The 27,755-nt window shown below is 49.7% G+C and overlaps 1 protein-coding gene across 14 annotated transcripts; it reads left to right on the forward strand.

Moving 5' to 3' along the window:
* The first annotated feature begins 1 nt into the window (after position 1).
* MYORG (myogenesis regulating glycosidase (putative)) lies at positions 2 to 27,755 on the forward strand. 14 transcript variants are annotated; one of them, XM_035016436.1, is made up of 8 exons: positions 2 to 2,093; positions 2,395 to 2,508; positions 12,758 to 12,902; positions 15,183 to 15,295; positions 16,513 to 16,588; positions 16,799 to 17,033; positions 18,289 to 18,375; positions 23,972 to 27,755. In XM_035016436.1, exons 3-8 carry the CDS (start codon positions 12,773 to 12,775, stop codon positions 26,187 to 26,189), a joined length of 2,859 nt encoding a protein of 952 aa, XP_034872327.1. In that variant the 5' UTR covers positions 2 to 2,093; positions 2,395 to 2,508; positions 12,758 to 12,772; the 3' UTR covers positions 26,190 to 27,755. The 14 variants fall into 14 exon arrangements, with proteins under 14 accessions (XP_034872327.1, XP_034872326.1, XP_034872339.1 ...); XM_035016435.1 differs by having other exon boundaries at positions 2 to 2,508; XM_035016448.1 differs by having other exon boundaries at positions 2 to 2,508; positions 16,799 to 17,028; positions 23,972 to 24,053.

Here is a 27,755-nt window from a genome sequence, read left to right on the forward strand (position 1 = left end):
AGAGAGAGAGAGGCTGTCAGGGTGGGTATCTATATCTCTGTGTTGGGCCTGTCTCTCCAGATGTCTGGTTCTGTCATGGATGTGAGTGTCCGTGGCGGGAAAGACTGTGTGGTCTGTTACGATGTGAGAGGCTGCTCAGCATGGGACTCAGAGCCCTGGCCCTGGCCCGGGAGTCAGAAGCTGGGGGCGTGGCCCTCGTGCTAGCACTCTCTGTGATCTCAACAAGCACTTGTGTTGTTTCTCTGGGCTTTCGTGTCCTCAGCTGTAAAATGAGTGCTGTCTGAAATTACTTTTAAGGTCTTTTCAAACCTGAAGGAATTTCTTCATAGAGGTTTCTGTGGAGGTGTGTAGGCAGGTCTCTGTGTGTCTTTGAATACACCTGTGGGGCTTCCTGAGTTGTGGGTCTGTGTGGAAAGGAAGGGGGAAGTTCCTAAGGGACCTGTGTGTGCTTGGGATCTGTTTGGGAACACGTGTGTGTTCTGTGAACATGTATGTGGGGGGGTGTATGTGGTGTGTGTGGCTCTCTGTGGCATCTGTGGGTCGGAGTGTGTGTCCTGCTGCTTCTGCTGGTGCTGGTGTGGAGGGAGAGGGCAGAAAAGCTGAGGGTGAAAATCGAGAGGGAGGAGGTGACTAAGCCCCCCGCCCCTGGACTAGGCAATAGAGACCTGCCCCCATATGAAGAAATATGAAAGCACAGAGAGCCTAAGACTGCTCAGGTCTTCCGCCCCACAAACCTCATATCCCAGGACCAGGGTGTGCACTCCCCATTCCTCCATGCTGACACCCCACACATGCTGGCGTATCCACTCTCAGATGTATCACTCACGTGCTGCAGGTGTGCCGAGGACACCCCCACGGCCCACTCCCTGGCTGCCATTCCTGGGAGATGGGAGCTGAAAGGAGGGGAGGGGAGTGAGAAGAGAGAATAAGGCTGCTGGCTTAGGAAGGGTAGCCCCTCTCCATGCACCACACCCCCAGGCTGCCAACCCCAAAGTGTTGAGGTGCAGCTTTCTACCCTCAATTCCTCCACCCTCCCCTACCTCATCTAGTACAGGGACCCTGGTTAGGTGATGAGAAAGGACCAAAGGAAGGCAAGGTAAAAGAAGGCACCTGCAGGGCCTACAAGGTCCGTACTGGCCCCCATCTGAACCTCTCTCTGCCACCCTGGTCAGCATCCCCATCCCGTCAGCTGGGCCCCACAGCCAAGCTTCCTACCACTACTATCATTACCCTGGGCTCCCTGACTCACCCATCTAGAACATGGGTACCTCCTCTTTTCCGGGCAGGGCCCCCATGAGGGCTCATTTAGACTACTGCCTTTGCTGCTGACTTGCTCTATGACTGGCCCACTGCTCGACCTCTCTGGCCCTGAGGAAGCAGGGAAAAGCTCGCTGCCCACAGGACACACTAGTTCCCTGGCAGGCAAGGGCTTCCAACTGAGGCAGTGTGCAAGTGGTGGTGAGAAGTAGGAAGCTGGTAGCCAGCACCTTCTGGGTCTAGGAGAGTGTGTGGGTCCCTCCTTTCCTGTCTGGGATGTTGGAGGGGAGGAATTGAGGCCTTAGCTTGCCCCCTGCCCCCTTCCCCGTCATCCTTCCCCCTTGTAGATACTGCCTTAACACTCCCTCTACCCTCAGCTCTGGCTGCCAACCAGCCAGGTTTCTCCGTGCTCACTAATTTATTTCCAGGAAGGTGTGTGGAAGACATGAGCCGTGTATAATATTTTTTTTTAACATTTCCATCGCAGTATTGACCATCATCCTTGGTTGTGTATCGTGTAACACAAATAATGATATTAAAAGCATCAAACAAGCCAGCCTCAGCTCCCTACCTGGGTCGTGGGCAAGAGGCAGGTGGGCTGGGAAGGGGAGAGAACTGATTCTCTGGATACACATTTCACTCTGCTTCCACTCATGGGTTCCCAGGCCAGGCCTGCCACTGACCTGCTGCGTGACCCTCGACAAGTCACTTGATGTCTCGGAACCTCCATTTCTCTTCATCAAAGTGAGAAGTTTGGCCTAGATGATCTCCAGGGACCCTCTGAACTCTTGGAAATTGGACTCTTTTGAGAGGCTCGAGGCAGGAAGAGGCTGGGGGTAGGAAGGGAATTGGATCTCCTCACCTCCCCAGGGATGGGGCTGAGCCAGGTGATATCATAATGGGCAGTGCCCATCCTAGTGGAGGAAGCAGGGTGGGGTAGGAGCAGGAAGGTTGTGAGGGAGGGCAGCTGAGAGATCCTCCATAGGAGGGGGTCACAGCAGCTAGGGGCACCTGCCAGGCTGGAGGTGTGGGCTTTCTGGCAGAGGGGGTGGTCACTGATGTCTTACAGGAGCCCTTGGTAGGTAGAGCCCACCACGGCATCCCCTAGACCTCACTATGTTCCTCTTCTCCCGCAAGACCAAGACCCCCATCAGCACCTACAGTGACTCCTACAGGGCTCCTACCTCTATCAAGGAGGTCTATAAAGACCCACCTCTGTGGGCCTGGGAAGCCAACAAGTTTGTGACGCCGGTAAGTAGAGGCTGGGTGGGTGGACAGGCCAGAGTGAATGGTCATGTGTGTCTGAATGACTGGTAGTGTGTGGTTGTCATTACGTGTTTGTAATTATTTGTAGCTATGTATGTGTGCGTGTGCGTGCATGTGCGTACACGCATGCATGTATGGATTTTATTCATTTGCCTAGGCATGGAATTTATAATAATATATAAAATAGTACAAAATTCTGCCCTCATGGTGCCCTCCTACTCCACTAGGGTAGAAGGTGGAGAGAGACAAATAATTATCAACAAATAAACAAGTTTTATAAATTATCCAAAATGCTGGATAGGAAATAAACAGGGTAATGGAAATGGAAAGTAACCAGGCAGAGCTACTTAAATAGGGAGGTCATGGAAGACCTCTCTCTCACGGTGACATTGAGCAGAGACCAGAAAGATAAGAGAAAACTAGCCCTATGAAGAGCTAGCTGACAGAATAGGGTTCTAGGCAGAGTGATCAGAAAATGCAAAGGCCCTGAGGCTGCCTGTGGGATATGCCAGAAAATGTGCTATAGGCATGTTTTCATGCATATATATCACAGTCTTCTTGTGTCTGTATGTCTGTACTTGAAGATGAGTGGCCAAGTGGGTCTGTGCAGCATTCACAAAATGGAGACAAGATCTGTGAGTCTACTTGTGACTCTGCCCAAGGGAATTTATCTGTGTGTACCGTCCAACAAGTGGCAAGTATCTACATGTGCCAGGCACAATGCAGATACAACAATGAAAAGCCAGGCTGTGCCTGTGAAGAGCTCTCAGCAGACAAGTGAACAAAATAGGGTTGTCCAGTGGATGTACTGATACAAGAGTTGGAAAATCGGGAGAGCATTCCTGGTTCTTGAAGGGCAGGTCTACTAAGAGATCTTGAGGGAGGGGGCTTCCAACAGAAAAGAGTCAGGGGAAATGGCAGCCTCGGGACAAGGATCCACCAGGAATTAAGAACTGGAGCAGTGGGGGAGGCCAGCCCAATGGTGAGAGGAGCCACAGTGGCAGGAGATTGGAGGGGCTGGGGCTCAGGGCAGGAAGCCCAGTGAGGTGGTGAAGGATAAGGAAAGGAGGATGTAGGTGAGAGATAAGGAGAGACTGTGGCAGTGAAAAGGGAATTTTTTGAATAGGAGAGAATTTTTTTTCTTTTTAAAGATTTTATTTATTTGAGAGAGAGAGAATGAGAGACAGAGAGCATGAGAGGGAGGAGGGTCAGAGGGAGAAGCAGACTCCCCGCTGAGCAGGGAGCCCGATGTGGGACTCGATCCCGGGACTCCAGGACCATGACCTGAGCCGAAGGCAGTCGCTTAACCAACTGAGCCACCCAGGCGCCCCAGAATAGGAGAGAATTTTTAAAATAATGTTTATAATTATAAAATAAATACATGCTCAATGCAGAAAATTGGGATAACTCAGAGAAGCACAAAGAAAAAAGGCCTATGATCTCACTACCCAAATTAACCATTGTTAATTTATTATTATATGCCATTTTAGGAAGCAAACTTTTTTTTTTTAAAGATTTTATTTATTTATATAACAGAGAGAAACAGCGAGAACAGGAACACAAGCAGGGGGAGTGGGAGAGGGAGAAGCAGGCTTCCCGCCGAGTAGGGAGCCCGATGTGGGGCTCGATCCCAGGACCCTGGGATCATGACCTGAGCTGAAGGCAGACGCTTAACAACTGAGCCACCCAGGCGCCCGAAGCAAACATTTTTTATGAAAAGGCATCACATTGTATACTAACACTCTGAATCTTGCTCTTTGCATATAACCACATATGAGGTACATTTTTTTGTGTAAAAATATTCTATAATGTCATTTTAATGACTATGGTATTTTATTTTATGAATGTACCAAATTATGTTTAAAGAATCTTATTGGAAATTTAGGTTATTTACAAAATGTTGCTAGTACAATCATTTGTGTACATCTGTAGACATCAACTATCTCCTTAGGGTAAATTACTAGAAATGAAATTGTTGGGAGAAAGGATATGCACACTTTGAAAATTTTTGATATACACTTCAAATTGCTGTAATAAGGGTTATAATTTACATGCCCACCAAAAAAATATGAGAGTGCCTGCCTTTTTGACATTCAATAGGAGGGAATTTTAAGAAGTAGATCAATAGATCTTGGTCACCATCTGGGTATGAAGAAGAGAGGAGAGATTAGGATGACTCCTGGGTTTAGGGCTCTGGCAAATAGAGGAATAGTAGTTCTGAGATTTGGAATTGCAGATTAGAAAAAGATTGGGAGTTCATTTTGGGACAAAAATATTCGAGGACTAACAGGAGATATCTGGTAGGTAGTTGGATATACTTAATCTGAAGCACAGGGAAAAGGGTTGGGCTACAGATACAAATTTTGAAATCATCAACATACAGGCAGTAGCTAAAGCCATAGGAGTGTATGAGATTGCCAAGGAAAAATAAGAAAGAGGTCAAGGATGGACTTTGGAGAATACAGATTATTTAAGAGGTAAGTAAAGGAAGAAGAGCCATAAAAGGAGACCGGGTGATAGGAGGAAAATCAAGGAGAAACCAACAAAGACAGCATTTTAGACAAAGGTCAGTGCCAAATGTCAACACAGACATGGATCTCTTGGATGTAGTAATCCTTAGCAATCTGGCCAGACAGCTTCAGTGAGTAGAGAGGAGTGAAAGCCAGACAGCAGTGGGATTAAGAATGAAGAATGAAGCATACTGCTTCTGGCAGTATGCTGATCTAGAAACTCTCAAGGGCCCTCCTGCTTTAAAACAACTAGGTCTTGCATAAAAATTTACTTTTATTTTTTCTGGACTCTCATAGAGGTGGGTGGTCAGTATACTTAGGATGCCCTGAGGATGAATGCCAATATCAGCACTACAAGCAGGAGTCTAAGCTTTAAGTGAGGTGAAGAAACTAAATCTTAAACTCCAAAATGAACCAGAAAGTTTAGTGATCTCTGGCTCCCTGCCCCACCACACACACACACACACACACACACACACACACACACACACACACACAATGAATGTGTATCCTCTGTAGTAGAAAATACCCCTCAATGTAGGTTTCCAAGTATCCTTCACAGTAAGGCCAATCAAATCTGAGTTTGCAATAAGAGGTATAAGGAAACAAACCACCATATTGACAGTCAGCAGAAATAACAAACAACAGACTAAAACCTCCAAGGACTTCAGGTATTGGAATTAACAGTTAAAGAATACAAAATAATTATTACACATTTTTTAAAAAATGAAGTGAAATCATCAAAATGAGCAAGCAAGTGATTATATTTTTTAAAGACCAGACAAATGTAAAAAAAAAGAAGTAAATAGAAATTTTAGAAAGAAAAAATATGTGTGTTAAAACCAAAACCTCAGTAGATGGGTCAAAGGGCAGATTAGACATAGCTTAAGAGTGTCAGTGAGATGACACAAAGAAATGGAAAGACATTCCTTGCTCATGGATTGGAAGAACAGGTATTGTTAACTTCTTTGGCATTGGCTGAAGCAACTTTTTTCTAGATATGTCTCCTGAGACAAGGGAAACAAAATCAAAAGTAAACTATTAGTCTATATCAAAGTAAAAAGCTTCTGCATGGCAAAGGAAACAACCAAGAAAACTAAAAGGCCACCTAGGGAATGGGAGAAGATATTTGCAAATGATATATCCAATAAAGGGTTAGTATTCAAAATATATAAAAAACTTAGAAAACTCAACCACCCAAAAAATATAATCTAATTTTAAAAATGAGCAGAAGAGGGGCACGTGGGTCATGCAGGCACTTAAATGTCTGACTCTTGATTTTGGCTCAGATCACGATCTCAGGGTCATGAGATCAAGTCCCGAATCAGGCTGTGTACTGGGTAGGGAGCCTGCTTAAGATTCTCTCTCCCTCTCCCTCTGCCCTCCCCCATTCTCTCTCTTTCTAAAATAAAATGGGCAGAAGACATGAACAGATATTTCTTCAAAGAAGATATATAGATGGCCAAAAGACACATGAAAAGCTGTTCATCATCACTTACCATTAGGGAAATGCAAATCAAAACTACAAAGAGCTATCACCCCACACCTGTCAGAATGGCTAAAATCAACAACACAAGAAACACCAGGTGTTGGTGAGGATGTGGAGAAAGGGGAACCCTCTTACACTGTCGGTGGAAATGCAAACTGGTACAGCCACTCTGGAAAACAGTATGGAGTTTCCTCAAAAAGTTAAAAATAGAGCTACCCTACAATCCAGCAATCGCACTACTAGGTATTTACCTAAAGAACACAAAAACCCTAATTCAAAGGGATACATGAAGCCCTATGTTCATAGCAGTATTATTTACAATAGCCAAGATATGGAAGCAGCCAAGTGTCCATTGACTGATGAAGGGATAAAGAAGATAAGGTGTATATGTATACAATGGAATGTTATTCAGCCATAAAAAAGAATGAAGTCTTGCCATTTGCGATGACATGTACGGAGCAAGAGAGTATAATGCTAAATGAAATAAGTCAGAGAAAGACAAATGCCATATGATTTCACACACGTGGAATTTAAGAAACAAAACAAATGAACAAAGGGGAAAAAAGAGAGAGGGACAAGGGGCACCTGGGTGGCTCAGTTGGTTAAGCATCTGCCTTTGACTCAGGCCAGGATCCCAGAGTCCTAGGATCGAGCCCCACATCAGGCTCCCTGCTCAGCAGGGGAGTCTGTTTCTCCCTCTCTCTCTCTGCCCCTTCCCCTGCTCATGCTCTCTCTCTGTCTCTCAAATAAATAAATAAAATCTGGGGCGCCTGGGTGGCTCAGTCCGTTAAGCGGCTGCCTTCGGCTCAGGTCATGATCCTGGGGTATTGGGATCGAGCCCCGCATCGGGCTCCCTGCTCGGCAGAGAGCCTGTTTCTCCCTCTCCATCTGCCTGTCACTCTGCCTACTTGTGCTCTCTCTCTCTCTGTCAAATAAATAAAATCTTAATAAATAAATAAATAAATAAATAAATAAATAAATAAATAAAATCTTAAAACAAAAAGAGAGAAAGAGACAAACCAAGAAACAGATTCTTAATTATAGAGAACAAACTGATGGTTACCATAGGGGAGGTGGGTGGGGGGATGGGTGAAATAGGTGATGGGGATTAAGGAGTGCACTTGTGATAAGCATTGGGTGATATATGGAATTGTTGAATCACTATATTGTACAAATGAAACTAATGTAACACTGTATGTTAACTAACTGGAATTAAAATAAAAACTTAAAAAAAAAAAGAGTATTGTGAAATGAAAGAGAGAAAGACATTTCCCAGAATGCAGCACAGAGACCAAGTGGTTAAAAAATATGAAAAAAACATTAGGCAATATGAAAGACAGAAGGAGAAGATCTCATACACATCTACTCAGAGTCCCAGAAGGATAGAGCAGAAAGGAGAACAGGCATTATCTGAAGAGAAAAAGGCTCCATATTTTCCAGAACTAATAAAAGAAATGAATCCACAGATATAGAATAAATAGAAGGAATTTCACACATCAGTATCTCACAGTGGAACTGCCCAACACCAGCTTAAGAGATGACCTTAAAAACAGGCAGAGAAAAATTGTTGTCTAAATGTCTTCCTTTTTTTTTTTTAAGATCTTATTTATTTTTTTGAGAGACAGAGCGAAAGAGAGCACGAGCAGGGAGGAGGGGCAGAGGGAGAGGGAGAAGCAGACTCCCCACTGAGCAGGGAACCCAACGCTGGGGCTGGATCCCAGGACCTAGAGATCACAACCTGAGCAAAAGGCAGACACTCAACTGAGTGAGCCACCCAGGCGCCCAAAATATCTTTCTTTCAAGAACAAAAGAAAGATAAAGACATTTACAGCAAACAAAATGAAAATGTTTACTACCATCAGACCTGTAATAAAGGAACATCTAAAGGATATACTTTGGGGAGAAGGAAAGTGATCACAAAAGGAAGGTCTGAGATGCAAGAAGGAATGGTGAGCTAAGAAATTGGTAAACGTGAGTTAAATTTAAGCAACCAATGTCAATGGAAAATAATTATGATTTTTAATTTGTTAAATTTAAGGAAAGTGCCAAAATTTAGAAAACAGTATCAGATAAGTTGTATTTTGGAAAATAATATCATGTAAGATACAAGGGTAAGAAAGGAATACAAAAAACTTATTATTCACAGACAATACAGTTGTGTATGTAGCATCTACAAATTATTAGAATAAGAATTTAGAAAGTTGGGTGAATATAAGATAAAAAGTCAATCACATTTCTTTACCTCAACAGCAAGTATTTAGGGAACATAATTTTATTTTTTTAAGTTTTAATATATTTATTCATTTTAAGTACTCTCTACACCCAACATGGGGCTCAAACTCATGACCCCGAGATCAAGAGTCGCATGCTCTTCCAACTGAGGCAGCCAGGTGCCCCAGGAAGCATAATTTTAAAAAATAAAATACACACACACACACACACACGTATATCATTCTAACAAAAAACAACAGTAAGTAGAAATCAATGTGTATAAAACTCTATGGATAATATAAAACTTTGCTTAAAAAATAAACGGAGAGGTATAACATGCATGTAGATAGGAAGAGTGACAAACATTTATAAAGCATAGTATTACTGTAGGAATAGCCAAATTGATTGATAGAGAATGAAACAGATCAGATATGGGGCCATATATATATGGAACAATACACAACAGAGATGACTGAAAGTAAAGCTATGGGAAAAGATATATCAGAATTGGAATAGCATTATATATTGGTGCGGGGGGGGGGGTTGTGGGGAGAGATAGACTATTCAATGGGACAGTTGGTTATCCAGATGGATAAAAAGTTTTTTTTTATCCCTAACTCACACCAATAGCAACTCCTGACAGATAAAAGACTTAACTATGGAAAGTAAAACTATTTGCTTTTAGAAGAAAATATAGGACATTATCTCCATTATCTGAGAGTATGGTTGTATTTATTAAAGAAGTCACAAAAGTACTACATAAAAGAAGAGATTAATAAATTTACATATGTTAAAATTAAGAACTTCTTTTCATCAAAAGACACTATAAAGAAAATGAAGACACAAGCCACAAACTGAGAGAAGATATTTGCAACATGTAATTGACAAAGGATTAGTATATAGAATATACAACTCTAATTTTCTGGGTTGAAATTGAACATATGTATTTTGACTCTCTCCTGAAACCCTCTAGAACACCTGTAAATAGATATTTGACACATAAACTCACAAAACTAGTGAGAAAGGACAATGGCTACAAAATTTCAGAAGCTAGAAAGTATGATCAATAACTATTACCTGACAGCAGAGCTGAGAAAGCTGAATCCAAAGCCAGCAGTGGGAAACACAAGACATAATTCAACTAAAACTGCAGAATTTTCAAAAAGGCTCAGGAATTGGGCGCCTGGGTGGCTCAGTTGGTTAAGCAACTGCCTTCGGCTCAGGTCATGATTCTGGAGTCCGGGGATCGAGTCCCGCATCGGGCTCCCTGCTCAGCAGGGAGTCTGCTTCTCCCTCTGACCCTCCTCCCTCTCATGCTCTCTGTCTCTCATTCTCTCTGTCTCAAATAAATAAATAAAATCTTTTTAAAAAAAAGGCTCAGGAATTGGTAATACTAGGCTTCTCTGGAACTGAAGATAGGATAGGACTACAGCTAAAATAAGGATGATTTGAAAGCTGTTTAAGAAGCAGTAAAACCGGGGCACCTCAGTGGTTCAGTCAGCCCCTCAACTGAGCCCCGCATCGCATCAAGCCCCCCATCCAGCTCCCTGCTCAGAAGGGAGTCTGCTTCGCCCTCTGCTCCTCTCCCACCCCTCCCTGACTCATGGGCACGCTCTATCTTTCTCTCTCAAATAAATAATTTTTTAAATATATTTTTTAAAAAATCAGTTAAGCCCACTAATCCCCTCTTCTATTCCATGCCATGGGTGACTGCCCGTCCCATCTCTGCAAAAATCAGAAGGCTAATTTTTTGGCAAGGATCTCAGGACTGGGGATACCAGGCCCAGCTGAGGGCAGGGTACCATGCTGAATACAGGTGAACCTCCACATACTGAATGCCAGCACCCACCCCGCCCCCGCAATCCTCTTCTCCACTAGATTCTTTTTTTTTTTCTAAAGATTTTATTTATTTATTTATTTATTTATTTATTTATTTATTTATTTAAGAGAGAATGAGATAGAGAGCATGAGAGGGGGGAGGGTCAGACGGAGAAGCAGACTCCCCGCCGAGCAGGGAGCCCGATGTGGAACTCGATCCCGGGACTCCAGGATCATGACCTGAGCTGAAGGCAGTTGTTTAACCAACTGAGCCACCCAGGCGCCCCTCCACTAGATTCTCAGAACACTGGTAGCCAGGCCACTACCTGGAGGCCAAAGATTGAGAGTGTCTTCTGAAGAATCTGATCAGCCCAAGAGGGAAGATCTACAGATACTGACAGAATTTGACAAAAATAGGTTTAGCCAGACCATCCTACAATGATGCTCTTGGTTGACAAAGCCCACCCATACACAGCTCAGAGCCTCCACTAAGCTTTTTTAGTCTCCTACTCATAACCATGAGCTGACAATCAAAGATACAGACATCTGAGGAAAGCCTCTAAGGGGAAAATTGATGACGTCTATGAGTTCTCCTAAATGACTGTGTGTGTGTGTGTGTGTGTGTGTAAAGGTCAAGGGAATGCCAAGTCATGTGGCTCTTTCACCTATATGGAGTATGATTGTGCAGGATCTGCCCACAAAACAAAACCTCAGCTGGGCACAGAGATCCAGTAAACCCCTCAGCTGAGTGGCTCTCAGGGCAGTAGGGGCACCAGGTCTCATCTTGGCCAAGAGAAGCCTTTGCTCTTTAGATCCTAAGGGGGAAATGAGGGTGGCTGTTTCACCATCCCAGCACCTTGCTGTCCACTATGAGGAAGTCCCTTCTAGTCTCTGACTTTGCTGGGTGTCCCACCCCTGTGACCCAGCTGCCTTTTTACACCAGCTGCTTGCAGAGATCTATTGGTTTACAACTAACCTGGCATTCATTCTGCCCTCAGCTGAGGACAAGGGAGATCCAGAGGTAGGTCTTAATCAGGAATTCCACAGATCTAACCCAATAAGGGATTGAAGGAGATAAGACAAGGTAAACCCCAAGAAGCAGAGGAACCCAGGGCCTGAACCAAGATCAGGAAAAAGGTCAGGGTAGGATAAGAAAAGTGAGTGTCAGAGTCAAGGGTGATATTGGTGTCAAGATCAGAGCCACAGTAGAACCAGGGTCAGGTTGGAGTCAGGGAATTCGATTTTTTTTTTAAATCCTCTCATTTCTTTCTTTTTTCTTTTTTTTTTAAAGATTTTATTTATTTATTTGACACACAGAGAGAGAATGAGCACAAGCAGGGAGAGCTGCAGGCAGAGGGGGAGGGAGAAGCAGGCTCCCCGCTGAGCCCACACGGGGCTCGATCCCAGGACTCTGGGACCATGACCTGAGCCAAAGGCAGACGCCCAATGACTGAGCCACTCAGGCACCCTCAGGAATGAGATTTTAAATTAGGTGTCCCTCCAGCCCCATCCTTCATCTCCTTCAAGGTGCCAAATTCCCAGAGAGCGCTCCCTTCCAAAACACCTGCATAAGGCAGCTGGCTCCCAGGGCAGCCAGGCTTTCCTGAGGCTCCAGGTTATACCAGGGGACTGTTGGTCTGTTTGGGGAGACCCAGGCCCTGCTCCCAGATAGCACACAGTCTGCAAGGAAACAGGAACACCCAGCTCTGCCCTTAAAGAGCTCCCAGTCAAGGAAAGGACAGAAATGAGAACATCAGAAAAGCGGGGCGCCTGGGTGGCTCAGTTGGTTAAGCGTCTGCCTTCGGCTCAGGTCATGATCCCAGGGTCCTGGGCTCCCTGCTCCACGGGAAGCCTGCTTCTCCCTCTCCCACTCCCCCTGCTTGTGTTCCCTCTCTCGCTGTGTCTCTCTCTGTCAAATAAATAAAATCTTTAAAAAAAAAAAAAAAAGAACATCAGAAAAGCACTCTGAGGACAAATGCCTGGCTCCAAGCCCTAGCCTTGGATAGAAAGAAAGGAAGAAAGTGTGATTCAAACAAAAAACTATGCAGAGGGGGTCAAGACTGGCATGGGGATCCCTCTGGCATAGGGAGGACACCCAATTGGGCTGACTTTCTCAATAGGGACTGGATCTGAGTCCAGCAGGACACCAAAGCTGGGGCCTTTATGCACTTAGTCATTTCCTCTCCTCTCCTCTCCCCTTGCCCAGGGCCTGACTCAGACCATGCAGCACCACGTGGATCCTGAAGCCCTGCAGAAGATGGTCAAATGTGCCATGCAGGACTACAGCTATAAGGGTTCCATACCAGGCCACCCCTACTTTCCTGAGAAATACTGGCTCTGTCAAGAGGAAGGTAGGACCTCACCCCTTACCTACCCAACAATGACCCCACTCAGAGACTTCAACAATGACCCTTAACCTGAGCCCAACTTGAGTCCTGACCTCCACTCTGATCCCATATCAACTTTATCCCCACCCCACTTCTCCAATCATCTCCAGTCCAGCTTGACTCCCAACCACCTGACCTGACCCTAACCCTGACCCTGAAGGAGGAGATCCAGGCCCTGCCTTTTGGGAGTTTCCTATTTGTGCCAAAGAACTGAAGAGGCCTGGGTCCTATCCCTAAAGAGATGGAGGGAGTATTAACCTCTTCCAAACAAATCCCTCCAGGTATATTCCAGGGGCATCTTTTCCCATCTTCTTAGCGACCCTGTTCCATCAGTTCTCCATCTCTCCTGCATCTCTCTGCCCCACCACACCTCTTTCCCCTTGACCTGGAAGCCTTTTCTAACCCCTTCCTGCCTAAAAATTCTCTCTTGCTCCTCCCCTTCACAGCCAAGATTCTTAGAAACATAGTCTATACTCACAGTCTCTACTTCCTCACTCCTTGTTACACCTTATGAGAAATTATCTTTCCCATTTGGTTAGGTGTTTGTGATGTTCTCACTGTACATTCCAAAAGAGCAGAGTCTTTTCTTATTCACAGCTGTGCCCCTGCATCTAGTATAACCAGGCCTCATAAGTGTTTATTGAATTAATTGATGATAAATATTTATCCAATTGAAATTGGGAGTCTGTATCTCCTACATTCAAACATTAAAACTGCTCTTGTGTAGTTCTAATTACCGCATCCAAGGGACTCTTCAATCAATGAGACCTACATTATGCATTTCAAGCTCTGACCACTCCTGTTTTTTTAAGATTTTATTTATTTATTTGGGAGGGAGAGAGAGCAACAGAGCAACAAAGCAACAGAGGGGTGAAGGGCAGAGGGAGAAGCAGACTCCCCACTGAGCAGGGAGCCCAATGTGGGACTCCATCCTGGGACTCCGGGATCATGACCTGAGCTGAAGGCAGATAGATGCTTAACCGACTGAACCACTCAGGCGCCCTCTATTTCTTGATACTCCTTCCTTCCTCAGCTTCTCTGATGCTTCAATTTCCTAGGTCTCTTTTTCCCCCATTCTGGAAATGTGGGGTTCCTCAGGGTGCTAATCTGAGCTCTCTTCTCTCCTTTCTCTCCTTATTCTTCTCCTGAGACCATTTTATCTAACCGGTGTCTTAACCGAGAACTCAGTCTTTATTTCTATCCTTGACCTCTCACTAGAATTCCACTCTCCATCTGATTATGGTCAACTTTACCTGAATGTCCCCAAACACCTCAAACTTAATATGTCCAACTCACCAATCCAGAACTCCAAATCCCAACACCCTGCCCCACACATATATACACCTGCTCTTCCTCTAGGGCTCCTAGACCTCCTTTCCAGGTGTCTTGCACATGTGTTCTTTCAGACTGTTAGGGTAGTAGATCATGGAGGGTCGTTAGGACAGACTTAGATGACTGGGTGGGTGGGGCTTTGGAGGATTTTAAGTAAGGAAGTGTCTTGGTCAGATTTTCATTTGTGAAAATCTATGTAGAGATTGGATTGTAGAATTTCAAAAGGAGATAGGGCGGTTAGTAGGCCAATAGTAGTAATAGTTTTCTATGTGCCAGGCATTGTTCTAAGTGTTTTACATGTATTAACTCATTTAAATCTCACAACAATCTATGAGGTAGATAATACTATTACCCCCATTTTAAAATTGAGGAGATTAAGACACAGTGAAATTAATTCAGTCAAGATCATACAGAGCTATTTGGCAGAGCTGAGATTTGAACCCCAAATGTCTGTGAAGTCCATTCTATTAACCACGACATGATATTGTCTCCTCGTTATGGCACGGCAGAGATACAGCGGTGAGATCATGGGGGATGAGAAGAGGGTTTAGATTCAAGTGATTTTAAGGAGGCAGAATAAGCAAACTTTGGACCCTGGATGTGGACAATGAGAGGGAGGAAAGAGGAAGAGGATCCATTTTCAGGTAGGCTGATTCAGAGAAGGTGGTCCCAGGATGCAAAGTGATCAGCTCAAAGGATCCAGACCCCACTCAGAAACTTGCCCTAGGTGAGAAATGGGCTGCATCTCAGTGTGTAAATCTGGGGCCAGGCTGGGCTTGACTGGCCTGAGGGATATTAGTAAGAGTCCATCTTTGTGCTGGGGATCAGAGGAGAAACATCTAGGGGGACGCAGATCCTGGGGTAGAATAAGGAGTAACAATGTTTTGTGTTTCCACCCCTATGATCAAATAGACAAATGGACCCCATACTACCTATGTGGTGACCAGTATAACACATGGAGGATGGGACCTTACAACTGCACCGGCTGGAACAAATATACCACATGCCTTCCCCGGCTACCTAAGGTATCTACTGTGACCAGACGCCTGGGGTCTGGGACACACATCTCCCTCCACTGCTAAACCACAGTGACTGATATTTCACCATTAGTTCCTCATCCCTTTCCCATCAACAATGCTCCAGGGCTCTTTCTCAAGTGTGAAACTAGGGTTTGTATTTTCTAGGAGACAGGGGAGCCCAGGAGTGGAGCTGTGTGAACAGCTCCCAGATCCCCTGGATCCCAATCTCTGGCTGGGCTCTGTGGGGACACAGTGAGTGTGCACTCCCTGACTTGCTACCTTCCTGAAGCTTGCCACCTGGCCCCTCCCCACATGGTCTGGCTAATGATAGGTTGAGCCTACCTGCTCCACTCTCCCTCCTTTGTGATGTGAGCAAGGACAAGAGAAGGGAAAGCAAGGCCACCCAGTTGCCGCGCAGATAGGTAATAGGAGAGTCTTCCAAGGAGATAGGAAGGAGCCCAGCTGCAGGCCCAGGCCAGAGGAAAGAGGAAATTTGAGAGGATGGGAGGCCAGAGCAGAGGTTCTTAACTGTAGCTGATGGCTGACCTCGGGTTGACTGAACCCTTTTGAATCAGAACTTCAGGAGTCAGGATTTGGGCGCCTGGGTGGCTCAGATGGTTAAGCGTCTGCCTTCGGCTCAGGTCATGATCTCAGGGTTCTGGGATTGAGTCCCGCATTGGGCTCCCTGCTCCTTGGGAGCCTGCTTCTCCCTCTGCCTTTCTCTCTCGCTCTGTCTCTCATGAATAAAAAAAAAAAAGAGTCAGGATTTTACACAAGTCCTCCAGGTGATTCTGATGGGCAGGCAATATTATAATATTGACACTACCTCTCCCCAGTTAGAGACACTCCAAGACATAACTACACAGAGTCAGCTAGACAAAGAGAGGTAAAATCAAAGGCAAACGCTGAGGCAGGGGTGCCTGAGGCCTAGGTCCAAACCCCATCCACCTATATATAGCTCCATTTCCTTTCCTTCCTATCCCCTCTCCCCCGACCCCGGAGGCGGAGTAACCGCGTTGCCTTGCCAACCCTAAAGACTCCGAGGCTGGGAGAGTAGGGGAGCATCTGGACAACCCTAAAGACTCCGAGGCTGGGAGAGTAGGGGAGCATCTGGAGGGCGGGAGAAGACACGGCCTGGGACTGGTCTGGGTGTTCAGGGAGGACCCCCAAAAGGAGGAACTCTTCCGGGTCAGAGTTTGAGGTAGCACGTGTGCCACTTTCAGGAGGCCGGAATGGAGACAGCTGTTCGAGGAATGCCTTTGCAGTGCCCTCCTAAGCCGGAACGACTCAACGCCTATGGTAACAGTTGGTGGGGGCAGTAGTGGGGTAGACCAGAAGGACGATGGGATGGGACCTGGGGGATGTGGCAGAAGCCAAAGATAGGGGTGTAACCCTGTCTCCTCTATCTGTCCATGTTTTTGTTTCCATCTCTTCCTATCTCTGACCCTGTCCCTTCCCTTTCCTGTAACTCTGTATCCGGGTCTCCCCGGCTTGGGTCCGCGGGAGCAGAGCGCGAGGTGGTGGTGAACATGCTGAACTCGCTGTCACGGAACCAGCCGCTGCCTCACATCCCGTCCCGATGCGGGTGCGTGGATCCTCTGCCCGGCCGCCTGCCCTTCCAGGGTTATGAAAGCCCTTGCTCCGGCCGCCGCTACTGTCTACGTGGGATGGACTACTACGTCACCGGAGCACCCTGCACGGAACGCCGCTTCCGGCCTTTGTGCAAAGAGCAGCCGACTGTAAGGTTCGCAGGGCCGCTCCCGCCTTAGGCAAGCCCCGCCCGAAACAAGCCCCCCCATCCCACCCCACCCCGCCCCCGCGAGTCCAGCCTCACCCCAGCTGTGCGCGCCCCATCCCTCACCAGTTCCAGCTCTGCTCTGCCTCTATGCCAGACCCTACCCCGGCTCCCGCCGCCTCTATCCCCTTACTGGGCCCTGTCCCGTCCCGCCCTCCGGCCCCAGGGCCTGAGCTGACCGCTGAGACCGGAGAACCTGCATTAAGGTTCCCCCAGGTTCCCGGCGCTCTCCGTCCCGAACTGGGCTCAAGGTCAACCTAGCTCTGGAGGCCCCGCCAGAAGGTGGGGGGTTTTTTTGGTTTTTGGTTTTTGTTTGTTTGTTTGTTTGTTTTGAGGAAGAAACCCCACACACCGGTCACATCCCTTCCCCACACCTGGTTCCCTACCTGGATACCCGGCCCTAGAGACGCAGGTTCTAGCCTCTGGAGTGCCAGGTGTCCTCAAAAAAGCGGCTTCAGTTCCTGGGTCTCAGGTCACCGTCGATAATGGGCAGGGTCATTGCCGGGTGTTATGTGAGCAAGGAAATGGTAACCGTATTACCAGAGGGGTCCTGGCTTTAGAGCCCCACACCACCTCTGAAGGTAGACAGCCTAGCGTGTTACTGCTGAGGAAACTGAGGCCCAAGCGCTCAGCTACAACCCAGACTGCGGCACAACCTTTCCCCTGCACCAGGTGGCAGTCAAGGCGGGCCAAGCCCGGGAGAACTCCAAAGTCCGCGTCGGTCTAGAGAGCTTGTGGAGGAAGGTGGCGGGGGGGGGGGGGGGGGGGGTCCCTAGATCCTGCCCCTACCCCACGGTGATTCCCCCCGCCCTTCCCCGGGCAGAAAGTCTGATTAATTGTGCGAGGCAGAGTCTCATCCGTCACCAGGGCAGGGGGGAGCGAGAAAGTGCCTGAGCCTTAGAAATGTCGTTAGTGCTGGAGTAATTGCCCTCCAATGGAGAGGACCCGGGGGCTCCCAGCTCTTCAACGACTGGAGCCCACCCCCCCCCCCCCCCCCCCCCCCCCAATCCAGCGTACTCCCACAGCCCATCCTGGGCGGCGGAAACCAGGCCTAACGAGGATAGGGATTTTCAGGTATCTTCCCAGAGGGGAAGCTTCGATAGGGTCTTGAAGGGCCAAGAGGCCCGAGGGGAAGAGCGCCGCTCAGAGCCCCAGTCTGGGTTTTGAGGCCCGACCTCTCCCTGCCCACCACTTCCTCCTCCAGGAGTGTATTGCCCTACGAGCACCCGCCCGGAATGCAATGTGCTGTTATAACTCCCCCGCCGTCATACTACCCTTGTTCGAACCTTAGGTAAGTCCCGCGCAAATGGCGTTTGGCGCAGCGGGGCACGCGGGGACGAGTCGGGGCGGGAACTGTCCGCTGCGATGCACTGAGTAGAAAATGCCACCAGGGGGCGCTAGTGTCATGGGGTCGTCCAAGCTGGCAAGGGACTGGAGCACCCTCCATGAGAGGGCGTTGAGGCTGACCTCCAAGGGTTACAGGTTGGCAGTGGGGCCCAGAATCAAGAGATCAGGGCATTAGGTTCAGGGCTTGAAGTAGAGGATAAGAAATTAATGTTATGGAGCCAGTATTGGGAATCAGAAATTTAACAGTAGAACCTGAGGTCTTAGGAGGTCAGTGTTGGAGCATGGGGTCAATATTAGGGGCAAAATGTTGGGATACCGTTAGCATTGAGAATTGGAATCAGACCTATGAGGGTCCGAAAGGGCTGACCCATTTCTCCCCACAGATGGGACACAAGTCACTTCAAGAAGACCGGTGGCCCCCAGAGAAACAACTATGTTGTCCACCCTGAGTTTGTGTCTGAAACCTATCCTGACTGCTACTGCTGGTAGACCCCAGGCTGGCGGGGCCAAGGGGGCTGAGCAGTAAATAAACTCTTCGCCCCAAAGGCTGCCTCCTGAGTCCTTACCCCCACAGGATCTGGCAGTGAGGAGCCAGTCACTCAGGCCCCTGCGAAGCCCCTTCAACTGAGGTGCATTTTCTTAGTCATCCTGCCCTGAGCCCTTCTTGCCCCCATATCTCAGTACTTCCCTTGGGTGGCCCTGAGTGCCCTCCTGACACATAACAATGGTTGGTGTCCTCCCTCCACCCAAACTAATGGGTCTACCTAGCCATGCAGGGCCACCCCAAGAGGACCCTCCAGCTGACATTTGTTCAGTATCCCCCAAACCTAGATGTTCCCTCACCCCCCCATCTCAGTAGATGCAGAGTCTTTCATTCTGCAGAGACCTGTCCCTGTCCCCAAAGTTCTTGATCTCTGCTCCCAGCGTCTCCATCACAGCCCTGAAAAAGTCTATGTTCAGACATCCTTGCTGCCCTCCCTTACCCAAGTCAAGAGTCTAAAACATAATTTTGGAGGGTTTCATGACTAAGAAACTCAAATTACAAAGCAAAGCCCTCTTTCTCTGTCCCTCCAGAAATAAGAGGTGAGGTGTTCTGGAATCTCTGGGATCTTTAGTATTTTTGCGCCCAACTCCTCCTCGGACGGAGCAGGGCTATGGTGGGGCACATTTGCCACCTCACAGCACGGGCATTTCTAATGGTGTCACCATGGGGTGTGTGTTGCAGGGGGAGATCAGAGGGGGCATTGCAAAATACTGAGGTCCCCAACCTCAGATACTACTGGTCTGGTCCGGTGGGAACCGACAACTTGTGCCTCCTGTCTGGTGGAACTAGGCTCCTTCTGTGAGGTCTTTGATTGGATCCACCCTGCACTGAGCCTCCTCTGTGATCCGCCCAGAACTCTGCTACCCTTTTTCTATATGAGAGAACTTTTTCCATATGGGAAACTTTTTCCACATGAAGAGCTAATGAGAGCATTATACCAAGATGGCCTCCACCTGCCCAAATCTGGAGGGAAAGGAATCCCAGTAGCCAACCCTACCCCCTTTACCCTGCCTCTCTCTCCTCCTCATACACATCCCAAATTTAGCCTAGAGGTGCGAGAACCCCTACACTCTACAATTGCTCCTTTCTCCAGAACTACATGTCCCAGAAGGCCTAGGGCAGAGCCCCGCTAGCATGCAGTAAGCAACTGCCCAGCGGGGGCGGGCCTGCAGGCAGGGGGCGGAGCCAGGAGACACTCTGGGGTGGCCTGCCAGAGTTGCCCGGAGGTGGGCACAGAGCAGTGGGAGAAAGGTGGGGGCTAAGAGGTGGGACCTCAAGTCCGCGTGACAATGTGGGAGGAGGGCTGGAGCGCCAGGGGCGGGGCTGGACTCCGAGGCCCGAAGCGAGACCGAACGACCGGGGCGTGGCCGAGCAGCAAGGGGGCGGGTCCCGAGGAGGGCCTCAGCTGTTCCCAGCTAGGCAGCGCCCCGCGCCGCGCCGTGGCAGCCCAACTCCGGCTAGCTCGGAGGGAATCTTCGGGAGCCTCCCTTCACCCCCACTTCTGGGGTCACTGCCGTGAGTGAGCCCAGGGGGAGGACCTTGGGGGGTTGCTGAGGAAACACACTTCCTGAACTTTCGCTCCTACTGATGAGTAGGGGGTACGAGGCTGGACACCTGGGCCCCTCCTCAAGCCGCGGTTCCCAGCGGGCGGCCGGCCCTTTGACCTCAGTCTGTCCCTTCGGACATTGTAGCTGTAGCGCTGGGGTGGGGGTGGAGTATTCCAAGCTGTAGGCGCAGTCACTCGATCCCCTCTGATCTCGTCCTTGGGGAGGGCAGGGAGATGGGCTGGATCGAGTTGCCTTTGACATTCCCCCCCTCCTTGGAATTATGTTCGACAAACGACTCAGCTTGGCATGGCCTCCCCGCTTTGGGGCCGGGCCGGGCCCTCCCCCTCAGATCCGGCTAGGGGCTGGCAGCCAAGACCGAGGTTGAGTGTCAAGTGGGGAAAGGTTTGGCTAGGGCAGACCCCACCTGCCGGCATTAACCTGTGGTTAGCCAGATGACGGAGGCGGCAGATTACAGGGGTCTCTAGCGCTGTTAACACAGGAACCAGTTCCTCCTCCACAGCCCCGGTCCCAGATACCATTAAAATTGCCCTTTTCTCACCCCAAGGAGCCTTTCTGGAGCAAGCAGCAGCACCAGCCCTTGAGAAGATAGGCTTCACTGTGCACACACCCACCTGATGGGGAGCCTGTCCCACCCTCTGACTCACAAAGCTCCTTTCCTCTGCTGCATTCAGACTGCCAGTCAGACCATTTATCTCTCATCTCCTAAAAATTATGCTGTGGAGGGTTAAGCTGGGATTTCGGATTTAGGCAACCTTGCCACCTAGTAACTTCAAACAAGTTCCTTTTTCTGTTTGGGCAAGTTTCTTCAACTGTAGAATGGGCACTACAGCTATGCCTCTTGTTCAGTATTATTGTTAGGGTTGGACGCTGTGGTGGCATTTGAGAGACCAGCACAGGGCCTGCATGGAGTGGGCGCCCAAGACTGTGGGCCCCTGTCCTTCACCAAAAAACCTTGGAATCCTAGAACATTAAGATTCTCAGAACCTATTGGAAATGGCTTTTGAGGTCATCTTGGTGGCCTCTCCATGCCTCCAGTGTCATGAGATGGGCTGACTTAATATGAAAGTTTTGAGGATGAGGGGTTCTCTGTCCTCTTCAGATATGGACCCTTACCCCTTATTCCCTCAGTGCCCAGGATGGGGCCTTGGTTGTCCTGAATGAATCAATATAAATATACAGCAAGTCTGGCCTGGACCACCTAAGGCCACCTTTGGGTTCTGCTGAGCTTGAGGGCGTCAGCTAAAAGCTACTGTGTGCATTCTGCAGGAGGGCTTTTCTAACCTGTACCCACAGGTAGGGGATGCAATAGAGGGGTGGGGGTTTTGAAAGCTAAGTGGTATGGGATGAGAAGCAGGGAGTAAGAGGCTGTTCCAGACCAGCTGGAACTGACCAGCTTAGGAATTTAGGGGGAGGGAGCACAGAGAATGAAGCCCTAAGACAACACCTCCTTGGAGGGGGGAGGCATTGTAGTGAGCTGTATATTGATATCTGAGATAAAAATTCTGGTCTGCACCTGTCATTCTTTTTTTTTTTTAAAGATTATTTCTTTATTTGAGAGAGAGAGAGATCATGAGCAGAGGGGAGGGGAAGAGGGAGAAGCAGACTCCCCACTGAGCAAGGAGCCCAACGTGGGACTCGATCCCAAGACCCTGGGATCATGACCTGAGCTGAAGGCAGACGCTTAACAAACTGAGCCACCCAGGCACCCTGCACCTGTCATTCTTGATGATAGTCTCTTCGTGGGAGAGGTGGGGGAGGTGAGAACCCTGAGCGGTTCTGGCATCTCCTTGGGAGTAGCTGAGGACTTAGAGACAGACACTGGCATCTGGGAGGAGGCTAATTACTGTTTGCCAGTCTCCCTCTCTCCTTCCTCCCAGCTGGAACAGATGGGCAGCTGGCTGGCTGGCAGCATGTATGTCTGTGTGTGCACCTGGCTGGTGCTATTTCTTTGTTGAACTCCACCCCCTGAGGGCTGAGATATGGTCAGTGGCCTTGGGCAGCAGATTGGGACACACACTGCCACCCCCCCACCAAGTCTATGGGGTTTTTTCTGCAGTCATATGTTTAACATATAGTATATGAGAGTCTATGTGTGCAGTAGGGGGTGTCCACTCCTTGGAGAGCTGATAGGTGGGGGAGAGACATTGGTTCAGTGTGGGTAGGTGAAAGTTCATAGAGCAGATGGCTGAAGGATTTAGGTTAGGGAAGGAATGAGCTTGGTGATCATAGGATAGGCCTGGCTGGAAATGGAATCAGAAAAGCAGATGAGACCACATCATGCCTTGACCCTCAGTTGCAAAGCTTATACTTCTGAACTTAAACCTGGGGGTCATGCTCTAAAGTAGGAAGAGATACTGTCTCATAAAGTGCTTTAAAAAGATCACCATGGTTGCTGTGAGCATTGGGGAAAAAGAAGGTGGAAGCAGGGAGGCCTATTGGGGAAGTACTGCAATGATACATGGGAGAAATGACAGTGCCCAAAGTAGGGCAGGGGCAGAGGAGAGTGGGTGCGTAGTGGAGACAAAGCCAGGAGGTAGCTGGCCAACAAATGTGTTGCCAGGAGGAGAGCAGGAAGGTTGGTGGGGAAATGGACTTGGTGATCAATTGCTGAGAACAGTGTCGAGTTTGAGAGCAAAGAGAGGGTGACCTGAGAAGTCACATGGCCACCATGCTAGACTTTTTACACCAGCCCTAATGTACAAACCCAACCCTGCCTCTCTCCAAACCAGGCCCATGACTGCATCTGGCTTTGGGTATCTTCTCTAATCTCCAGATTTAATCTGGCTTTTGACTCAAGATTAAATTCCATGCCTGAGATGTTCCCCCTTCCTCTCTCCTCTCCCCCTGCAGGGACAGGAAAACCAGCCTACTGCCCTGTTAAAGATCTTAAAGAGCTGGCTGGATTATCTTCCCTCTCCCACCATGGCCTTCTCCAGACCCCTCGCCTGCTCCTCAGCCTGAACTGCCCCCATGTATGATCCAAGGAAGCCTGGCTAATTCTGTGATCCTAGACAGCTCCCTGACCCTGTCTGGGTTGTTTCTCCACCAGGAAAATGGGGATGCATGCCATCTGCCCCTCCCCAATCAGAGTCCTGACTAATTTTGGCAAAAACTGGCGCTCATGAGAAAGAGTGGTTTAGAGGGGAGAGCATGTGCTATGGTGAGCGCTGTGAATTGTATAAGACTGTTGAATCACAGACCTGTACCCCTGAAACAAATAATACATTATATGTTAATTAATAAAAAAAAAAAAAAAAAGAGTGGTTTAGACACATACAGATGGTCCTGGTAAGGGTCAAGCCTTTATGTCCCAGACCTTATATCCCAGAATACAACTTCCCAAAATATACACTTCCTCTTTCTGATGCAGCAAAGGGAAATACTGTGGAATGAGAAAGCTCAGTTCTACTTCTCTCTTCCCCTTCCAGAGTCAGGCAGTCCAGGTTCAGATGTGCTTTGTCGGGTGGTCCCACTGCCCACTCCTTCCCTAACTGGGGGCTCATGCCCCAGAACCGTCAGGAGGAGAGCCAAGCCTACCCCCGCCGCCGCCCTGGGAGCCACGCAAACCGTAAGAGCCCCAAGGTCATCCCAGCTGCAGCTATGTACACCTTCTTGCCTGATAACTTCTCGCCGGCCAAGCCCAAGCCCTCCAAAGAGCTGAAACCGCTCCTCGGCTCCGCGGTCCTGGGCCTGCTGCTGGTGTTGGCCGCGGTGGTGGCCTGGTGCTACTACAGCGCCTCTCTACGCAAAGCGGAACGCCTGCGCGCGGAGCTGCTGGACCTCAACCGAGGCGGCTTCTCCATCCGCAACCAGAAGGGCGAGCAGGTCTTCCGCCTGGCCTTCCGCTCGGGGGCACTGGACCTCGACTCCTGCAGCCGCGACGGCGCGGTCCTCGGTTGTTCTCGCACAGCCGATGGGCGCCCCCTGCATTTCTTCATCCAGACTGTGAGGCCCAAGGATACGGTCATGTGCTACCGCGTGCGCTGGGAGGAGGCGGCTCCGGGGCGCGCGGTGGAACACGCTATGTTCCTGGGCGATGCGGCGGCACACTGGTACGGTGGTGCCGAGATGAGGACCCAGCACTGGCCCATCCGCCTGGACGGCCAGCAGGAGCCTCAGCCCTTCGTCACCAGCGACGTCTACTCCTCCGGCGCCGCGTTCGGAGGCATCCTCGAGCGCTACTGGCTGTCATCGCGTGCAGCTGCCATCAAGGTCAACGACTCCGTGCCCTTCCACCTGGGCTGGAACGGCACGGAGCGCTCGCTGCGGCTGCAGGCACGCTACCACAACACGCCCTACAAGCCACCTGCGGGCCGCCCTGCCGCGCCAGAGCTCAGCTACCGCGTGTGTGTCGGCTCCGACGTCACTTCCATCCACAAATACATGGTGCGGCGCTATTTCAACAAGCCCTCGAGGGTGCCAGCACCCGAGGCCTTCCGGGACCCCATCTGGTCCACGTGGGTGCTCTACGGGCGTGCCGTGGACCAGGACAAAGTGCAGCGTTTCGCCCAGCAGATCCGCCAGCACCGATTCAACAGCAGCCACTTGGAAATAGATGACATGTACACACCTGCCTATGGAGACTTCGACTTCGACGAGACCAAGTTCCCCAATGCCAGCGACATGTTCCGCCGTCTGCGTGATGCCGGCTTCCGCGTCACGCTCTGGGTTCACCCGTTCGTCAACTACAACTCATCGTGCTTTGGTGAGGGAGTGGAACGCGAGCTGTTCGTGCGCGAACCCACCGGCCGGCTGCCCGCGCTCGTGCGCTGGTGGAACGGCATCGGCGCGGTGCTCGACTTCACACGCCCGGAGGCTCGAGACTGGTTCCAGGGGCACCTGCGACGGCTGCGCTCGCGCTACGCTGTGGCCTCCTTCAAGTTTGACGCAGGCGAAGTCAGCTATTTGCCGCGGGACTTCAGCACCTACAGGCCGCTGTCCGACCCCAGCATATGGAGCCGCCGCTACACTGAAATGGCCCTGCCCTTCTTCTCCCTGGCGGAGGTCCGCGTGGGCTACCAGTCACAGAACATCTCCTGCTTCTTCCGCCTAGTGGACCGCGACTCGGTGTGGGGCTATGATCTGGGGCTGCGCTCACTCATCCCCGCCGTGCTCACTGTCAGCATGCTGGGCTACCCATTCATCCTGCCCGATATGGTGGGTGGCAACGCAGTGTCTGAGCGCACAGCGGGCGGGGGCGAGGTGCCCGAGCGCGAGCTCTACGTGCGCTGGCTGGAGGTGGCCGCCTTCATGCCCGCTATGCAGTTCTCGGTCCCACCCTGGCAATATGATGCCGAAGTGGTGGCTATCGCGCACAAGTTTGCCGCACTGAGGGCCTCGCTCGTAGCGCCGCTCTTGCTGGAGCTGGCTGGGGAGGTCACGGACACAGGCGACCCCATCGTGCGCCCCCTCTGGTGGATTGCGCCCGGTGACGAGACGGCACACCGCGTCGACTCGCAGTTCCTTATTGGAGACACGCTGCTGGTGGCGCCAGTCCTGGAGCCCGGCAAGCAGGAGCGAGACGTCTACCTGCCTGCAGGCAAGTGGCGCAGCTACAAGGGCGAGCTTTTTGACAAAACCCCAGTGCTGCTCACCGATTACCCCGTCGACCTGGACGAGGTCGCCTACTTCGTCTGGGCATCCTGACCCAGCCCAGGACCCAGGAACCCCATAGCCCTAACCTCTGCCTTCAGGCAGGCCTTTAACCCTCCATCACAACCACATCGTGTATCCCCAGGACGTCCCCACCTCTGCCCCACCCACTAAGTGGGTGCCGACATAAATGTGCTCTAGCCAGCTCGGGTAGGGCCAGGTGAGGGGGCGCTGAAGCAACTTCCCATTCTAACGCACAATCCCAAAGACCCTTTTCCCCTCCACACTCACTCCAGTCTGCAGACTGGAGTGAGGTGGATGAGAGCTCGGAAGGAAAAGGTCAGCTCTCTTCCTGTTATACATGATTGTGTTTTAAAAGCACAAAAAGAAACCTTACCCTCCATCCTGGCCTGACTGGCCATCTTTGCCCTTCTGAGGTGGGGACTTGATCCTCTTTAAGGTCCCAAAATAGCCCCCTGCCACACTTAGAAGGGCACATTCGTGATGTCGGAAGCCAGGTCCAAAGTTCCCAGCACTGGCCTGAAGTATGGCTGACCTGGTCCCACCCCAGCTAGGGAGAGGGGATGGAGGTGTCTGGGCAACTGACAAGGAGAAAGGAGGTCCCATCCCAGAGGACAGGAAGACTGGGCAGAGCACAGAGCCATCAATGTTGTCCCTCATTTGTGAAGAGACTCCTAACACTGCACTTAACTCATCTATGTAAACACATGGGCTCAGCCGTGGGCCAGGGCCAGGGCCTATGGGCAAGGACTTGCAAGGCCGTGCAGGCCAGACTTGGTGCCTTAACTCAAGAACCTTTGTGTGTGTGTCTGTGTGTGTGTGTGTGTGTGTATGAGAGAGAGAGAGGCACCATGTGTCCCTGAATCTACGGAATGAACACAACACTTCTGAAGCTGGATAAGCCTGGAAAGAGGGGCCTGGAGCAAATTGGAGGTTTTGATTGTTGAGCTGGCCCCCTCCTGGTTGATGTCCCTGGGAATCTAGTAGGAAATAAACAGCCCTTTCAAGATCTCTCAGCTGCTTCACTCCCTGCATACCTGGCAGGAGTGTAGCCTAAAAGGGAGCGCTGTTCTCATTCTGATGGTGGTGTGCTTCGCCACATGAGCTCTGTGGGCACAGCAGCACCTGTAAATACACATACAGGGTAAGGGCTTTCGTTTCAGCCATTTTCTCTTTCTAAGAAGAGCAACCTCAGCCAGAGTGAGTTGTTGCTGACTTTGCAGCTGAGTCTGAGAAAGAAATGGCTTGCCAAAGTGGGGAGGTGGGAAACAGGGCAGGGCTCAGCTTCCCTCAACCCCTAAAGAATGCATCCTTTTGCCCACTCCTCCACCCCCTCTATTCCCCCTATGTGAAGAATGCCTAATGAAAGTTTTGGGGCACTCTCGGATGTCCATGTTGAGTGCTGCTTCTACCACTCGTGTCTATAAGCTGTTTGATTTTAAGCGAGCTGCTTAACCTTGTTGAGCCTCAGTTTCCTCACATGTAAAATGGTGATGATAATGCCTACCTCCCAGGTTGTTGTGAGAATTATAAGCAAAGATGTATGTAAAGTGCCTGGCACAAGTAGGTGCTCAATAAAAGATAGCTATTATACTATTA

The sequence above is a fragment of the Mirounga leonina genome, unplaced genomic scaffold (genome assembly GCF_011800145.1).
Source record: "Mirounga leonina isolate KUSES-001 unplaced genomic scaffold, KU_Mleo_1.0 Mir_170, whole genome shotgun sequence".
Classification (NCBI taxonomy): Eukaryota; Metazoa; Chordata; class Mammalia; order Carnivora; family Phocidae; genus Mirounga; species Mirounga leonina.

Coding starts and splice junctions, on each gene's coding strand:
- MYORG (XM_035016435.1), top strand. CDS start 2,374: ATGTTCCTCTTCTCCCGCAAGACCAAGACCCCCATCAGCACCTACAGT. Junction 15,296..16,512: donor GCCTTCCCCGGCTACCTAAG/GTATCTACTGTG, acceptor TGCCACTTTCAG/GAGGCCGGAATGGAGACAGC. Junction 16,589..16,798: donor GGAACGACTCAACGCCTATG/GTAACAGTTGGT, acceptor CCGCGGGAGCAG/AGCGCGAGGTGGTGGTGAAC.